The sequence below is a fragment of the Fukomys damarensis genome, unplaced genomic scaffold (genome assembly GCF_012274545.1).
Source record: "Fukomys damarensis isolate Sample0158 unplaced genomic scaffold, DMR_v1.0_HiC HiC_scaffold_21, whole genome shotgun sequence".
Classification (NCBI taxonomy): Eukaryota; Metazoa; Chordata; class Mammalia; order Rodentia; family Bathyergidae; genus Fukomys; species Fukomys damarensis.
In genome coordinates this window covers 20,366,763-20,380,914 of record NW_022900933.1, presented here as the reverse complement: position 1 = coordinate 20,380,914, position 14,152 = coordinate 20,366,763, and the positions used below count along the sequence as shown (strand labels likewise).

The following is a 14,152-nucleotide window of genomic DNA, read 5'->3' as shown; positions in this document are numbered from 1 at the left end:
AGTGCACACCCTCTTCCATCTTTCTTCAGTGACAACTGGATGGTTAAGGAACTCAAAACCACACTAGAGGAAGAATGGTTAAAAAATTAGCAATGTTGAGCTTGAGAATGACTGACATTTCAATGGGGCAATAATAGTTGTCTTCATATAACTGAAGGTCCCTTGTAGGAAAGGGTTTAAGCTCCATCTGTTTGTGAGTCTGCAGTGACATCATAGGAAGTATCTTAGCAATGCATGCTGAGTCCTCTGTGGTTCCCAAAGTCTGAATCAAGACCAGAAGAAAGACAGTAGAAGGATATGACTACATAGGGAGCCTACTCAGTATGGTGCCCAGATGAGAAGAGAATATTGATCACAAATGATCAATATTGCGAGTGGAAAACCCAGAAAGTATCACAACTATATTCCACCTCGATGAACTTGGGCAAGTTAGCATGTTCTGGACCCCAATTCCTCAAATATAAATTAAGACTGAAAACACCTACCTTATACAGGTATAACAATAATTAAGTAAGTTCACCACTTATAAATATTTAGAACAGCACATGGAAACAAAAGAAATGTGCCATAGGGTACACACAGCAACTTAAGAATTGTGTCAAGGAGATGTACACACATCGGGTACTGACTAAAAAATTCTGGAGACGCTTTCCAAATTATAAGTACGAATCTGTAAATGATAAAAGGGGCCCTTACCCCAAGTCCCAGTAAATGTTTTCATCACCTATGCAGCTGTCAGACATGCAATGCATCATTCTCTTCTCCTACCACTACTCTCAGCAAAGTCTAGCTTTGCAGATTTCCAAGGAAGGAGGATCCATCTAACAGCGGCTGGGATGCTGGGTTGCTTGTGAAAGAAGTTTTCTTGAAGACTGAGCAACAGGACGTAGGAGACACCAAAGAAGAGAGGTCTTTTTGACTGCTAGCCTGCCACCATGGACATGGTGAGTAAGAGTCAGCCACTATTTGTATAGGGCCAGAAATGAGTCTTCAAGGGTGGAAAGAATTCAACTAAATAAATATCAGAGCAGTTACCATCCTGGACAGCTGTCACTGAGGAAGACAGAGAATGTGCCAGCCCTATCTGATGTCAGCATGGGGCCTGGGGCACCTATAAGAAAACGATATTCAAATACCAGTGGGCCACAGCAGGAAGTTTCAGACAAGGGCCGGGTGTGGAGATTAAAATCTGAAAGGCACAGGACTTTCTCTCCCTGGGGGAATAAAGAAAGGGAGCATGTTAATCCCACGGATTTTATAAGGTTTCTGATTTACTGGCCTCTTAGAAGACTCTGTTGGGGTTGTCATTTTGATGAAAATGCCTTGCTGTAAAGGTTAAACATGCTAAGAAGCATGAAATGATCTTCTCCAAGAAAGACTGCATCTACTTGGCTGGGAAATAACTGTCCAGTAGTCCACAGAAGGGAGCCTTTCAAGAGTCCTTCACACCCAAGATTCCATCCCTATGCAATTGTCACTCCCAAATCTTCTCCGTTGGACTAGGTTTATTTATCATTTGTAGCGTAAAATGGGGTAGGTGATGGAAGAGCAAGGGAGGAAAAAAATGTACACATGTGTCTTCCCTTCATATATCTTCTCTCTAAATCATCTGTCAATGTTACAAACAAAATTTACCACTTACTGGAGATTAATTGGATGCCATTAACTATAGTGCCAGGATTTCACTAGTTAGTAAATCATGGAGGCATAAACTCATATCTTCACAACATATGTATATATTGCTGTTTCTTAGAAAAATACTACCCCAGAGAACCAAAATAAGGGGCTAAAAATACCCCCTTACCTGGTTAAAATAGCCTTCTTACCTGGAGCCTTATGTAAAATTATCCTACTGACAAAATAAATAATTTTATGACCCTTTATACTCTGCCTAGTTTTAAGTTTTGTTATATGGAGTTTCTCTTCATTATTATTAAATATCTGCTGTTTCTTACCCTTAATATCCCAAGATTGGATTAAAACAGAACCTATGTTAAAATTAAGTAGATACATGCCTCACAAACTAAAGGAGATTACTGTATACATATAATATATATATATTACTGTAAGTACACACATACATGTGTGTGCCCCCCTCCACACCTCAGTATTTCTGCCAATGCTATAAAGCCCAAATGAGAGACCAGAGTAGGGCAAGATTAAAAAAATATCATTTTCTGTTCTCCAAGAAATGGATCTTTTAGTTTGATTTCAAATCTAACCACTTTTGGAAGAAAAAGGGGGACAAGATACAACTCATTTTCTCACTGAATCTATCACAAAGCTTGTTTGAGATCCTAACAATTACAACAGACCATTTTAACCCAAATTCTTCATAATCTTGGGATGGTAAGAGTCAAGTCTGGATTCCATATCCAAAACACCAGAAATATGGAGAAAAGCACACTCTGGTATGGCCTTATGGCTCACCTTCCCCCTTCATACTCTTGTCTGAATCACATCTTGAGACAGAAATTATACCCTGGTCATTTCTAAAACAGAACAAAAGATAGAAAAAATTACCAACTTTTTTTTTCCATTGGCTTCAGTGCCTATATGGTCACACTATACACCTCAACACTTCAACAAAACTTCCCAACAAGCCAATCGAATAACCACTATCCACATTCTCAGTGGTAAATATGGAAATTGAGGCACAGAGAAATGGTAAGTCACTTTGTAGTGGCTTGAAAGTAGTTACAGGCTTTAATTTTTAACTTCACATGCTTTGTGGTTACCTCAATCCTCCCAAGGATCTTTACTGGTTCAAGAGAGTTAACTGCAACAACAGGCTTCAATGGCCAAACCCTTGTTCTTCAGCGTAACTAGATCCTATTGACATCACTCTTTCCATATCTATTAGACATATGGCCAAGTTCATTCTCCATTCTTCCTGCTTTAGTTAGGGCTCTTGTATCCTACTCCTGACAGCACTAATGCAAGCGGACTATTGTGCACTGATTGGCTGGTTCTCTTCTATATTTTCCATCTAGTGGGATTATTTTTTCCTGCCTTCTCTCCCTGGAAGATAGGTTGCTGCTCCTCCACCTAGACTCAAAGTTAAACAGGAAGGTAAGTCATAAGGGCATACCAGAGTATGCTTTCCTCCATACTTTCAGTGGTTTTGGGGTGGAATTGAGACTGGACTGCTGCATCTCCAGGTGTTGAAGAACTTATGTTAAAATACTCTGTTACAACTGTTGTGATCTCACCTAATCTGATTCTTTCCCTCTTATTTCTCCCTACATCTGTGTCATACCTTCCTTGGAAATTAGAACAAAATGACATATTTATAAATACAATCACAACGCCTTTGTACCCTGCGTTCTCAATACAATTCCAGGTATACAACAATCAGTACTTTGGAAAGAACTGGACTCTTAATTTCTTCATCTGGAACATGAGGATAATATAATGCAGCCTGTAGAGTTGGCGTGAGGGTTAAATGACCCAGTGGATATTAAGAACCTAACACAGAGCAGAAGCACAACTTCTTTCAAGAAATACTAGGTTTACAATGGGGAGGCGAGGAGGGGTTGAAGGGAGGTCAGGGAAAAGGGGAAAAAATGAGAACCAAGACCTGTCATGTAAAGGTACAAGATCCCAATAATGAGTGTAACTGTATTGTATACCTAAAATGTACCAATAAACTCAATAAAAAAGAAAATAAATAAAAAAGAAATACTAGGTTTCCTAACATTCCTTGTTTCTTAATCCAAACTGGGGCAAAGAAAGATTCATCTATCTGTGACAAACAAAAACAAAAAACAAGCCAGTGATGTTACAAGTCTACACTGGTCCCCTTGTGTTGTATTTCAAAGCATTTAATTCTCATAATTTAGCAGCTCTCAATTTACTGCATTTTAATGGGCAGATGTCTGCTGGTAGTTAAGCTGCTTCTAGCAAAGGCAGTCATAAAGGTACTGAACAGTGATGTACATGGACATTGTGTCCCTGCATGTGACAGCACCACAGCTGGCAGCAGGTGCACCATGCTTCATAAGCAATGGTCATGCCCTGCACCAAACTGCTGACCGCATTCTCAGGCTGAATGCAATGGTAGGGGTGGATTTTTCAAACATCTCCTAAGTCTCCAGTCTGTACATCTGAGACTCAAAGAGCTTCAAGAATAAGCATTTCTCTTCTTCTGAGTAACAGGGGCCGATGTGACCAGGGATATCTTAGACCCTGTTAGGATAGAAAAATGCTTGGATTCATGGAGTTGGGAACATTTTCCTAGGATCATGCAATCATGGGGACGTGGAAAAGGATACTTGCAGAACTGAGAAAGGGGAAAAGAGGTTGAATCTTGTCACTGATGTGGCTGTCACTACAGGTGCATTTGTATGACTTAAGTAATAACAGAAAAGAAAAAATTAGGGATTCTAGAATTGATATCCATGAAGTGTATATTTTCTCAGAAGCTCTGTTTTCAGATATGTATCATTATCCATCAGAAGGAGTAACAATGGGCCAAAAACAGAAAACCTTTTAATGCTCTGAAGAAATCAAATATTCTATCCATTATTCCATCAGTTAAATCTTATGCATCATAGACCTGAAAATTACTCAGTAACCAAGGCATTCATTTGCTTAGGTAAATGAATCAGAAAGGGGAATATTTCACTGTACTGCTGACATAACTAAACACTGTATCCTGATCCTGACTGTTCTGTAGATTGCAAGAAAGAAGAACTTTCACTCTTATTATGCCCTTCATTCACCTTTATCCCTTTACACTGGAAAAGTGAAGGCATTGCCAAGCTGATGACATTTGAGAATCAAAGAGTTTTAGAGTTGAAAGGCCCTGGGAGAGCATGAAACTCAATTGCTTCATTTTGTTCTTGCTGAACAGAGAAGTCAGAGAATCAAAATAATGATCCCAAGGTCATACATCTAAATAAAGGTCTTCGATGCCCCTGGGGGGTTGGAGAACAGTCATAAGGCTGATACCTTGGCAGTGACATTACAACCAGTAAAAGCAACCACTATTATTATATTTGCCCTTGTAGTCTAGAACTTCTGTTCTCACACCAATGACTTAATCTGAACAGACCCCAGTAAATCCAAAAACATTTATGAAGTGGTATATCCTGTTGCTCATATCCTATTTTCTACTTATTTCTTCTCTTTCTTTCCTATGATTATACCCTGAATCACTGTCAGGGAATTGGTAGATGGCAGTATACTATGAAGATTGTTTGTCTGTCCAACCCCTGTGCTGGACTTGAGCTCATAGAGGACAGGAAACACATCCTGTACAAAATTATGTCCTCATCAACCTGTTTACAGAATCCCTACATTAAGGCTGACATTCCAAAAGAAGAATCATAGTTTCACTTCCCATAGTTTTCTAGACCAAAACCCACATAAATTAAACTGACTTATGGTAAGAATGTATTGAGTATGCAGAAATTTTAACAATTTAACTTTGCTATTCTAACAGAGACATTAAACAAATTTGAATTTTTTATGATCATGTATTTCCTGCTATGTAGTCATCCAAACAAGAGATCAGTGGGGGGAAGGGAAGGGGTAAACAGAATCTGGATGGGTTTAGATAATGAGCTATCAGGACTGGATGAGATCAATTGAACTTTGTAAGAGAAAAAAATCAAAGAAAATGTCTAAGGGCACTGTTGATGCCATCTACTGAGATGGGAAAAACTAAAAGCAAATGAAGTTTGACATAGGGAGGAAGAATTCAAGATTTGTTTTTCACTGATACAATTAAGACACTTCAGATATATAAATGAAGATACCAAGTAGACAAATAAGGACATAAAAATCTGGCATAGCAGAAAGAGTTCCAGGCTAGAGATCCCAGGAAGAACTTTGATAATAAGGGCACCAAGGGGAATCTAAACACATAGAGGGGACCCAAAGAGAACACGTGGGACCGCCAACATTTAATAAGGTCATAGCATGAGTGTGTATATAAAAGAATGCCAGAGATTGTACAGAAACAAAGATAGATGCACTGTTTTTTCCTCAGTGATCTCAGAGTCCAAGTTGTATATATGGGAATGAAAGGTTCTTAATGTAATGGGAAATGTAAAAGATTAGGAGTCAAAACTTATGAATTCTAATTATTCTATCGCTACTCCAAGTTAAAGTGATGTTAACTTCTCAGGCTTGCTCATTCCTCACCTAATAAAATCAATGTTCAGTACAAGTAACATCAATGGTATTTGCTGACCCTACTATTTTTCAGTGTCATAACTATCTGTGTAGCGTCAAAATGACAATCCAGCCTCACTCATAGAAGATCTCACCCTTCCCAGGCAGAATCTGCTGCTGTAAGCATCCCAGGAGGTACACGTGAGATAGGTTGGCTGAATGGAAGTCCCTGACCAGAGAGGTGGAAGAGCTGCTGCCTGCACTCTTTTCCAGGTGATACAAGAGAAATTAAAATATCTGTATGCTTGGTTTTCAGCTGGTGTGCACATAAGAAAAATGGAATTACAGGCACCTAGGAGAATGGTGGGAAGATTTGCCCTTTCCATCATGTTTTCTTTTGTTTTGTAAAGTAATGTTCTCAAAAAGCAATCATGTTCCATGATCCTAGGAAATATTTTCTTTGAGCAGACAGCAGAAGTCACCAGGAAAAGGCAGGATGAAAAAACTTGAAGTGGTTTCATTTAACTTAGAGTCTATAACACTACATGGCCCTACAGTTCACGGTACCTACCTTGACTTGACCATGGAAGAACACTAAAGGAATATTTTAGTAATACAGATCCATAATGTGTTATATACTATATATAATAAATATAGTGTATAATGTCACATACATAATAATTATATGTGTACATTGTATGCTGTATAATGTATATAAGACTGGATGTACACAATACATATAATGTATATCATACATAACATACAATATTCATGTATATATACATTAAAATACATAGCACCAAGGAAGAAAAATTTACAGATTACAATATAATATTAAATGGGAACAGTTGGACACACAATTTTACCTGTAGCATGATTATAACTATATATAAGAAACTAAAATATGCAATACAGGGAAAAGACTATCAAAGCAACATCATGACTAATAATTTGTTTGAACACTAGGTGCTTTTTTCCTAACTCTTGCTACTTCCCTATACTTTTCAAATATTACTTAATATGTATGCATTTTTTTTACAGAATGTATTTTTTTCTGGCTATTAAAGGTTAAAGCCTGAAAGAGACCACAGTGGTCTAACTTCTTTGCTGTGTCCTCCAATGCTTGGGATTGTCTGGATTCCCTATGCTTTAAGGCAGGAAATCATTTGAATTTATAGGAGAAGGCAGATTAAAACAATAAAATCCAAGACATGATTTTTTTTCTGGAAAATGACCTAAGGTGTTCCACTAAAAATGCATCTCCCAAGAGGCTCAGACTTCTCACTTATTTCCAAAGAATTTGAAAAGTTAGCCTCTATCTGACCTCTTGGAGAGTGGCTGGTCTCGCATGAATATTTGTCCTAAGGGAACAAGACACACTTCAATAATAGAATATCTCTCTCATTATGTGCTATGCGCTGTATACTACCAGCCAGCCACTGTATATTACATGAGGACATCTCCCACATCACCATGAACATGAGCTCAAAATGGCTAGAATTAATAAATCAAGATTGGTAACTACATTTATAGCTACTTAGAACAGCCTCAGGTCATGCTGAAGGGAATCTAAATACAGTATCAAGTCAAGATGTCAAGATTTAGAATTTCTCATTCTCATATGTAGGAGGAGCACTCTTATTCAGGTAGGAGTAAAAGTCGTCCAATTTTATTGTAAAAGAAAGATAGTCATGCAAATTAATCCTCATCCCAGATACCTGTATATCCCCTAGTTTCCTTGCTTTATTATCCTACTTTTGTTAAAATCTTTGACCTGAGACTTCTTCCTCAGATGAAGCTAATTGTTTGGGTCTTGAGCACTTCCATCTAGTGTGGCCTGAGTCACGCCAAGTTCTGAGTTCCACTTTATAGTATCCCATTCATGCTTTCTCCATTATATGTACTGCCTCTTCCTAAAACTACCATATCTACTGTGGGACCACTGATACCAAGCAATTCACCCTCTATGAAGCTTCACTCTAGGACACAGTTCAGGGTAGGAAGGGCACACAGTCTCCAGAATTTTCTTAGGCTAATCACATTTAGTACAAACTATCAGCTCTAGGCTTAAGTTTAAAGAGTCTCAGAAAAAGAATGGTAAGTAAAGAGTCCAGATTGATGTCAGGGTAGGAGGTGAAGCATTCCCTAATCCAGACAAGATCATGTTCCTACATAAAAAGGATCAAACACTTTCTTCTTACCACTCTTCAAAAATGCCTATAGTGGATATTGAAGATCAGAGGTAAAAAGGTCATAGTTTTGTTAGAAATAGGACTCAAGAAAACTTGTATCTCCTCTTTTCTACCAGCAGACCTATGAGTGGCCACTACCTGTTTACCCTACAGACAATTTGCCCTACAATTTCCCTACAGACGTCCATTATAACATTGACCACACATTCAGCACCTCCCTCCCAAGGAAGATCACGTATCCTTTGATCAAAAGGAGGGTCTATGTTATGCCTGTTTATTGTTTATGTTTCCAGCACTGAACTTAGTGCCTGGAACATGCTACAGCCCCCATATATGTTTATGGCCCATATGAAAAATGAAGAAAAGGTACTCAAAAGTCTCTTCACTGAAGAACCAGTTTCAATAGAAAAAGCAATGTCATTGAAAAGCTCTATTTTCCTTGCTACCAGAGGGGAAACCCATCATTTTTATATTCCACTATACTGACTCATTTTGGACATGGTGTCTGGAACAATATAGGAGCAAAATACAATTAGTGGAGGAACAAAATAATCAGTTGAACCGTCTGGGATTTCAGCGACGTATAGATCAAATGTCTTAGATTTGCTAAGCTCATTCTCATTTGGCTAGAATGGATGATTCTTGGCTGCACTGTACCAAGAATAATTGTCCCTCATATATCCCCAATCAGCTGCCTTTTATTGACTAGTCAGAAGTGACAACATAAAAGGTGCAGTGACTTTCACTGTACTTGGCAAATTTTGGACCAACTCCCACTGATTTGCCCTTGGAATAGGTGAGCTCATAGACACGTTACACAGCTGCCTAGAAACTTTGCTCCCTGTCACAAACAACTACAAGGACGTTGAGTTAGAAGAAACTAAAAATGAAAAAGTGAAGCAAACTTTGGTCCTTATACTGCTTTTGCAGATAATGGAAGATCCACAATGGTTTATATCAAAATAGTCTCCTGCATCTCAGAGGGCAAATGACCTTTCTATCTCCCCACACCAGCACTAAGCTAGGCTACCCCACAAAGGCATTTGGAAAGAGTCCAGGCCCTTGACAGACTTATTAGCCCCATGTGACCTATTTTTAGTCCAGATGGCTGCCTTCTCAGCTCATCTACTGATTGGTACTGCTTTGAAAATTCAGTGAATATGCATTTAAAATCCATAAGCTACAAGAGAACTCACTTTTTCTCCTTCACTCTAGTGCCCTATGTCTTTTCTTGGTATGCAGTTCTCTAGAAAATTACCTCAAGTAGTAACACTGTTGACCCCATAAAACCTGTTTTGTTGACCCCATAAAACCTTCCCTTTTTAAAAACACTTTCTCACTGGTCTGCAGCACCTTCTCTAGACCTTATCCAAGAACTCTCCCCATTGCCAGACTTCTGATACTTGCATAATTTCTGGCTACTGATATTTCTTAGCAGTGAGAAATCTGTCCTCAAGATATTCTTCTGGTCTCAGAATCACCATGTTTTCCTCCTAGCAGAGCCTTATGTTGCTGCCTTGTATCACTTCTTGACTGCTTCTTACGCAGATGCTACCGCTCCTCAGCTAAATAAACAAGCTCCTTTGTGGCAGGAACTATGTGTATTACAGATGTGATATCATCAAAGCCCACATGTAGGTTTTCAGCAAATACTTGATAACTATATCCATTGATATAGTTCCATCGATAACTGTGTCCGTTCTTCTAAAATAGGAGCTGAAAACCCACAGACAGACAATTTGATTTTGTGTTCCTGGCATATAAAAAAATAGCCAAGCTGCAAGCAAGGTATGGCTCATAGTCTGGAATATCCTTGCCTTGATTTTGTCCCTTTACTAACTGTAATCTCTGCTTTTGGCCCAAACTGTAAATTCAGTGCCAATGAAGGATGGGAAATTCGTGAATGGAAAGGGGATCTGCCTTCCACCTTCTGGCTTGCTATAAAAGGTCAGCCTCCGGACTAAGAGGTCCTCTTTAGCCACCTCTCACACTGCCCTCTCTCTGTTCCATTAGAGACTTTGTTCTGAAAAAAACAAAACATCAAATCCATTCTGGATTCTGTCCAGTCCCTCAACTCTGCAGTGGTCTCTCACTTCTGTCCCCTTGGCACACCGTCCTTCCTAGTTAACCCACTCTTCTTTTTCATGCTAACTCCTACTCATATTTCAAGTCTTAACTTAGATATTCTTTGTAGATGCTTTGTCTGAACTGCTAATACTATCTTGGCTCCCTTTGGAAGGTCACTTTTCTATTTTAAATGATGATGATAATGACTGTATATAATAATCGCTAATATCTACTAAGCGCTCACTATATTTCCCCCTTTGAAATCACCTGATCACCATCACTATCTGCTGAGGCAGGTGCCTGACTACCTTCAGAGGAATTCATGTCTCAGAAACATTTATTGTCTTGAGATTCACATGACTCCATGAGGGCCAAATTTCTCCTTCATCGGGCCCCAGAGTTCATATTTGCAACCAATCCATCATTCAGCTTCTTACAAAGTTAATAGTGTTAGTAATTATTTGATTCCAGTAGGCCAGCAAACTCCATAAAGAACGGGATAGATAAGTCTTGTTCAATATTTGGTTTCTAAAGCCTTACCCAGGAGTGAGCACATGGAAGCACACGCTAAATAAATAAGTGAAACAGCTTGCTGGTAATCCCTTCTGAAGTCCCCAAAGAGATTATTCACCTTTTCTAAATGGAAGATACTTAGTCAAAGATGTATCACGAGCATAGGAGTGTTTATTCTAGTATCCCTCACTGCCACCCAACTCCAACCAAAGAAATCCAAGCATTCAGCCCAGGAAAGGGAACTTTTTGGAAATGAGTGAATCCAACAAAGCTTTCTTGGAGAAAGAAAAGCAAGGCTAGAGCAAAAGAGGTAGAAGGGTACCCCACGCAGACTCACCCCTCTCGCAGGTTCTGCCCCAGTACCCGGTGCCCGTGCAGTCGCAGATGAAGCGGTTCCAACCATCCTTGCACATGGCGTTGTTCTTGCAGGGGTAGCTGTCGCACTGCTTGGCGCTCATGCGGGAACAGGAGGACTTGACTCCGGCGGCATTCTGCATCTCCGCCAGCTGCCGGATATTCTTGCTGCGGCCGTCGATGAACAGGTCGCGGATGCAGCCCACGTAGCCGTAGTTAAGCATGGCTGTCCAGAGCTCGGTGGGGAGGATGAGGCCCGCACGATTCTCTGGCAGTCCACCCAGGTACATGTCCCCTTCCAGGTCCAGGATCTCGCTTTCCCCGCTGGCTGTGAAGGGCGTGCGCCTGCTGTTCACTGATATGGTACCTGGGGCGGAGGAGGGACCAGCAGTGTGAGTTAAGGGCGCGCCTTGCTCTCCTGTCTTCCCCTCTGTGACCTGATAACCTGTCGATGGAACTTAGCTAAGAGCCCTGCCAGTGCATATTTTGAACATTACCACTGATACATTTTAACAGCAACATGTTTCTTTATTCATTTAATAAGTTCATATCTCGGATAGTTCTAGGCAGAGAGATTGAGCTTGTCAGGTGCATCCATCCTTCTTCTCATTGAGCTGATGTTACAGAACAGCAACAAAAACAAAGGGCAACAACAACAAAAAATAAGCCCAATAAATAAGAGAAATTAGCGGGTGCCATGAAAGAGTAAGATGGGTGCCCTGGAAGCAGCCCAATAGCTCTATTTTAAATATGTAAATTCCCTAGGACGGATGCATGATGAGTGTGATCAATGTGTGTATCAAAAGAGTATCAATAGAATTAATTTTTTTAAAAAAAGAATAGAAAGAAAAGATGGAAACAGCTTTTGTATATAAGGAGGGAAGAAGAGTTGAAAGGAGAGGAGGGGAATGGGGGGAAAAAGAATCAAGATACACTATGTACAGGTACACGTTCTCTATATGAATGTGATCAGTAAGTACATTGAAAAAGCACCAATAGAACTAATTTTTTAAAAAGTATGCAGTCAGTGGAGGCCTCTCTAGGTGGCAGATACTTAAGCTGAAACTAGAATATTGAGAAAGATCCAGATTTGCAGATTCTAGGGGACAGAGGTGTGGAGCAAAGGGAGTAGCATCTACAAAGGCCCCAAGGAAGGAAAGGGTGAGGCCAGGGTGGAGGAGGCAAAGAGAGCCAACCAGCGACCAGGCAAGAGGGAGGCAGAAGAGGGCAGGGGCTGGATTATGATTCTAGAAAGCATAACTTCCATGCGACTGGAAAGTTAGGAACAGATTCTTGTCTTGAGAAAGGTCTAGGCTTCCTGACCCCGGGCCAGTCCCTGAACGACTTTATAGTCCAGTCTCCTAAAACTAAAATCAAGGAAACAGACTGGATAATATAGAAACATCCTTCCAGAAAAAATTTTAAAAAATATTTATGATTCTTAAAGTGCTTTAGGAGTAACAACGTAACCAGGCTTGTCATCCATCAGTCAGCCTTCATTCCTGGCTGAGCCCCCATTTCCTCCGCTACCAAGGGAGTAAGCACAAGAGCTGAGAAGATCAGAGGAGATCAAGACTGTGAAGCACACCCTAAATTACAAAGTCACCATCAGAATAGGAGAGGAAGGACACCAAGGGCCCTCCAGAGGAGGGACAGGGTTGAGCTGATACCCTGCTGCCCCAACTCTCCTGTGGGAGTTTTCTTGAAGAGAAATACGCTTTGCCTTTTCATGTATTTTCTCTTAATTTCTTAAAGCTTCAGAATCCTTCACCACAATAATAACTCTCTGGCTACCATTTTAAGTATTGTGTGTACTCTTGTGTATTTACTTATTTGCTTACTTAATTTTTGGTATAGAAATGATACTAAATGGGCCTCACAAAGAAGTACACATTTTATCACTGAGCCGCATCTGAGCCCATGTGTACCACTATTTAATTTGACCCTTGAAACAATCTTGAGAGGCAGGAGTATTATTCTCTCTATTATACAAGTGAAGAGGTTGAAGTTTGCGGCTTTTCACATCTTTTCTTGCACAATTCCCCTTCTTTACCCTCCACATGTGCACAGAACTAATCCGATCCCAAACTAACAAGGAGGGACATTTGTGTCCAGTAAGGACAGTGTTAGAACTGCTTGAAAATTTGGATCCTTAAATACATCCTAAGGAAAATCTGTCCTCTGAATGCGTGACCAAAATTCTTTTGAATGCTCTTATTGTTTTTCGGACTTACTCTCCTAAGCTGGGAGTGATTGGAAAAGTTTCTAGGTCATTTCTCAGTCATATTATCCTACAGGATGATCCAGAAAAAGATGTTACATTTAAATACTATGTGCTCATTTTTATAAAAATCAGTGTCTGTAAAAGTTTATAATGAAAAACAACACATCAGAAACTAGCCTCATGAAAAAAAACATGAAGGTTTAATGAATCACAGTAAAATGTTAAGTTACACTGCTTTCCTGGGACAATTATTTGTTTACTCAATAAATTTTTATAGGCTTTGATCAAATTCATCAGTACTTCAAAGCCAATGCTATATCTTACAGGTATGAAATTCTAGGCTTCTGAAATGCAAACATATTTATCAAATATGGGCCCACTAATAGTTCTAACAAAACAGAACAAAATAGCTACCCCACTAGAAAAAAAATGAATAGTGTTGGGAATAAATAGAAATAAACATATGGCAATTTTATGTGTTCTAGCCTATGTGTGATACCGATAAATAAATTTTAAGCTGTGTCAAGGTCTAGATTAGACACAAAACCTTTAACCATGACCTAACACATGGTCTTAAGCAAAAGTAGTATTTTTGTTTGTATTTCTTTGTTTTTCATAATTCTGAGACAGCTGTCTAGTTGATCCCTGTGGACAACAGAGAGAGAGAGAGAGAGAGAGAGAG

General features: G+C 39.5%; 1 protein-coding gene and 1 long non-coding RNA gene across 32 annotated transcripts in view; one reads left to right on the top strand and one right to left on the bottom strand.

Moving 5' to 3' along the window:
* The window catches only part of Nrxn3 (neurexin 3), a 1,525,607-nt gene that overhangs the window by 1,008,590 nt on the left and 502,865 nt on the right, over positions 1-14,152 (bottom strand). For all 30 annotated transcript variants that reach the window (XR_004518320.1, XR_004518321.1, XM_033766713.1 and 27 more), the window contains one exon: positions 11,230-11,613. Coding sequence is in view for 28 of the 30 variants with exons in the window: in XM_033766713.1 (XP_033622604.1) it covers positions 11,230-11,613 (384 nt within the window). In the remaining 2 variants the exon portion in view is untranslated. The remainder of the gene's footprint in view (positions 1-11,229; positions 11,614-14,152) is intronic.
* LOC104877196 lies at positions 253-11,397 on the top strand. 2 transcript variants are annotated; one of them, XR_784538.1, is made up of 5 exons: positions 253-494; positions 781-944; positions 2,994-3,072; positions 6,285-6,393; positions 11,322-11,397. It is a non-coding gene; the product is annotated as an uncharacterized LOC104877196 (long non-coding RNA). The 2 variants fall into 2 exon arrangements; XR_784539.1 differs by lacking the exon at positions 11,322-11,397 and adding an exon at positions 10,026-10,067.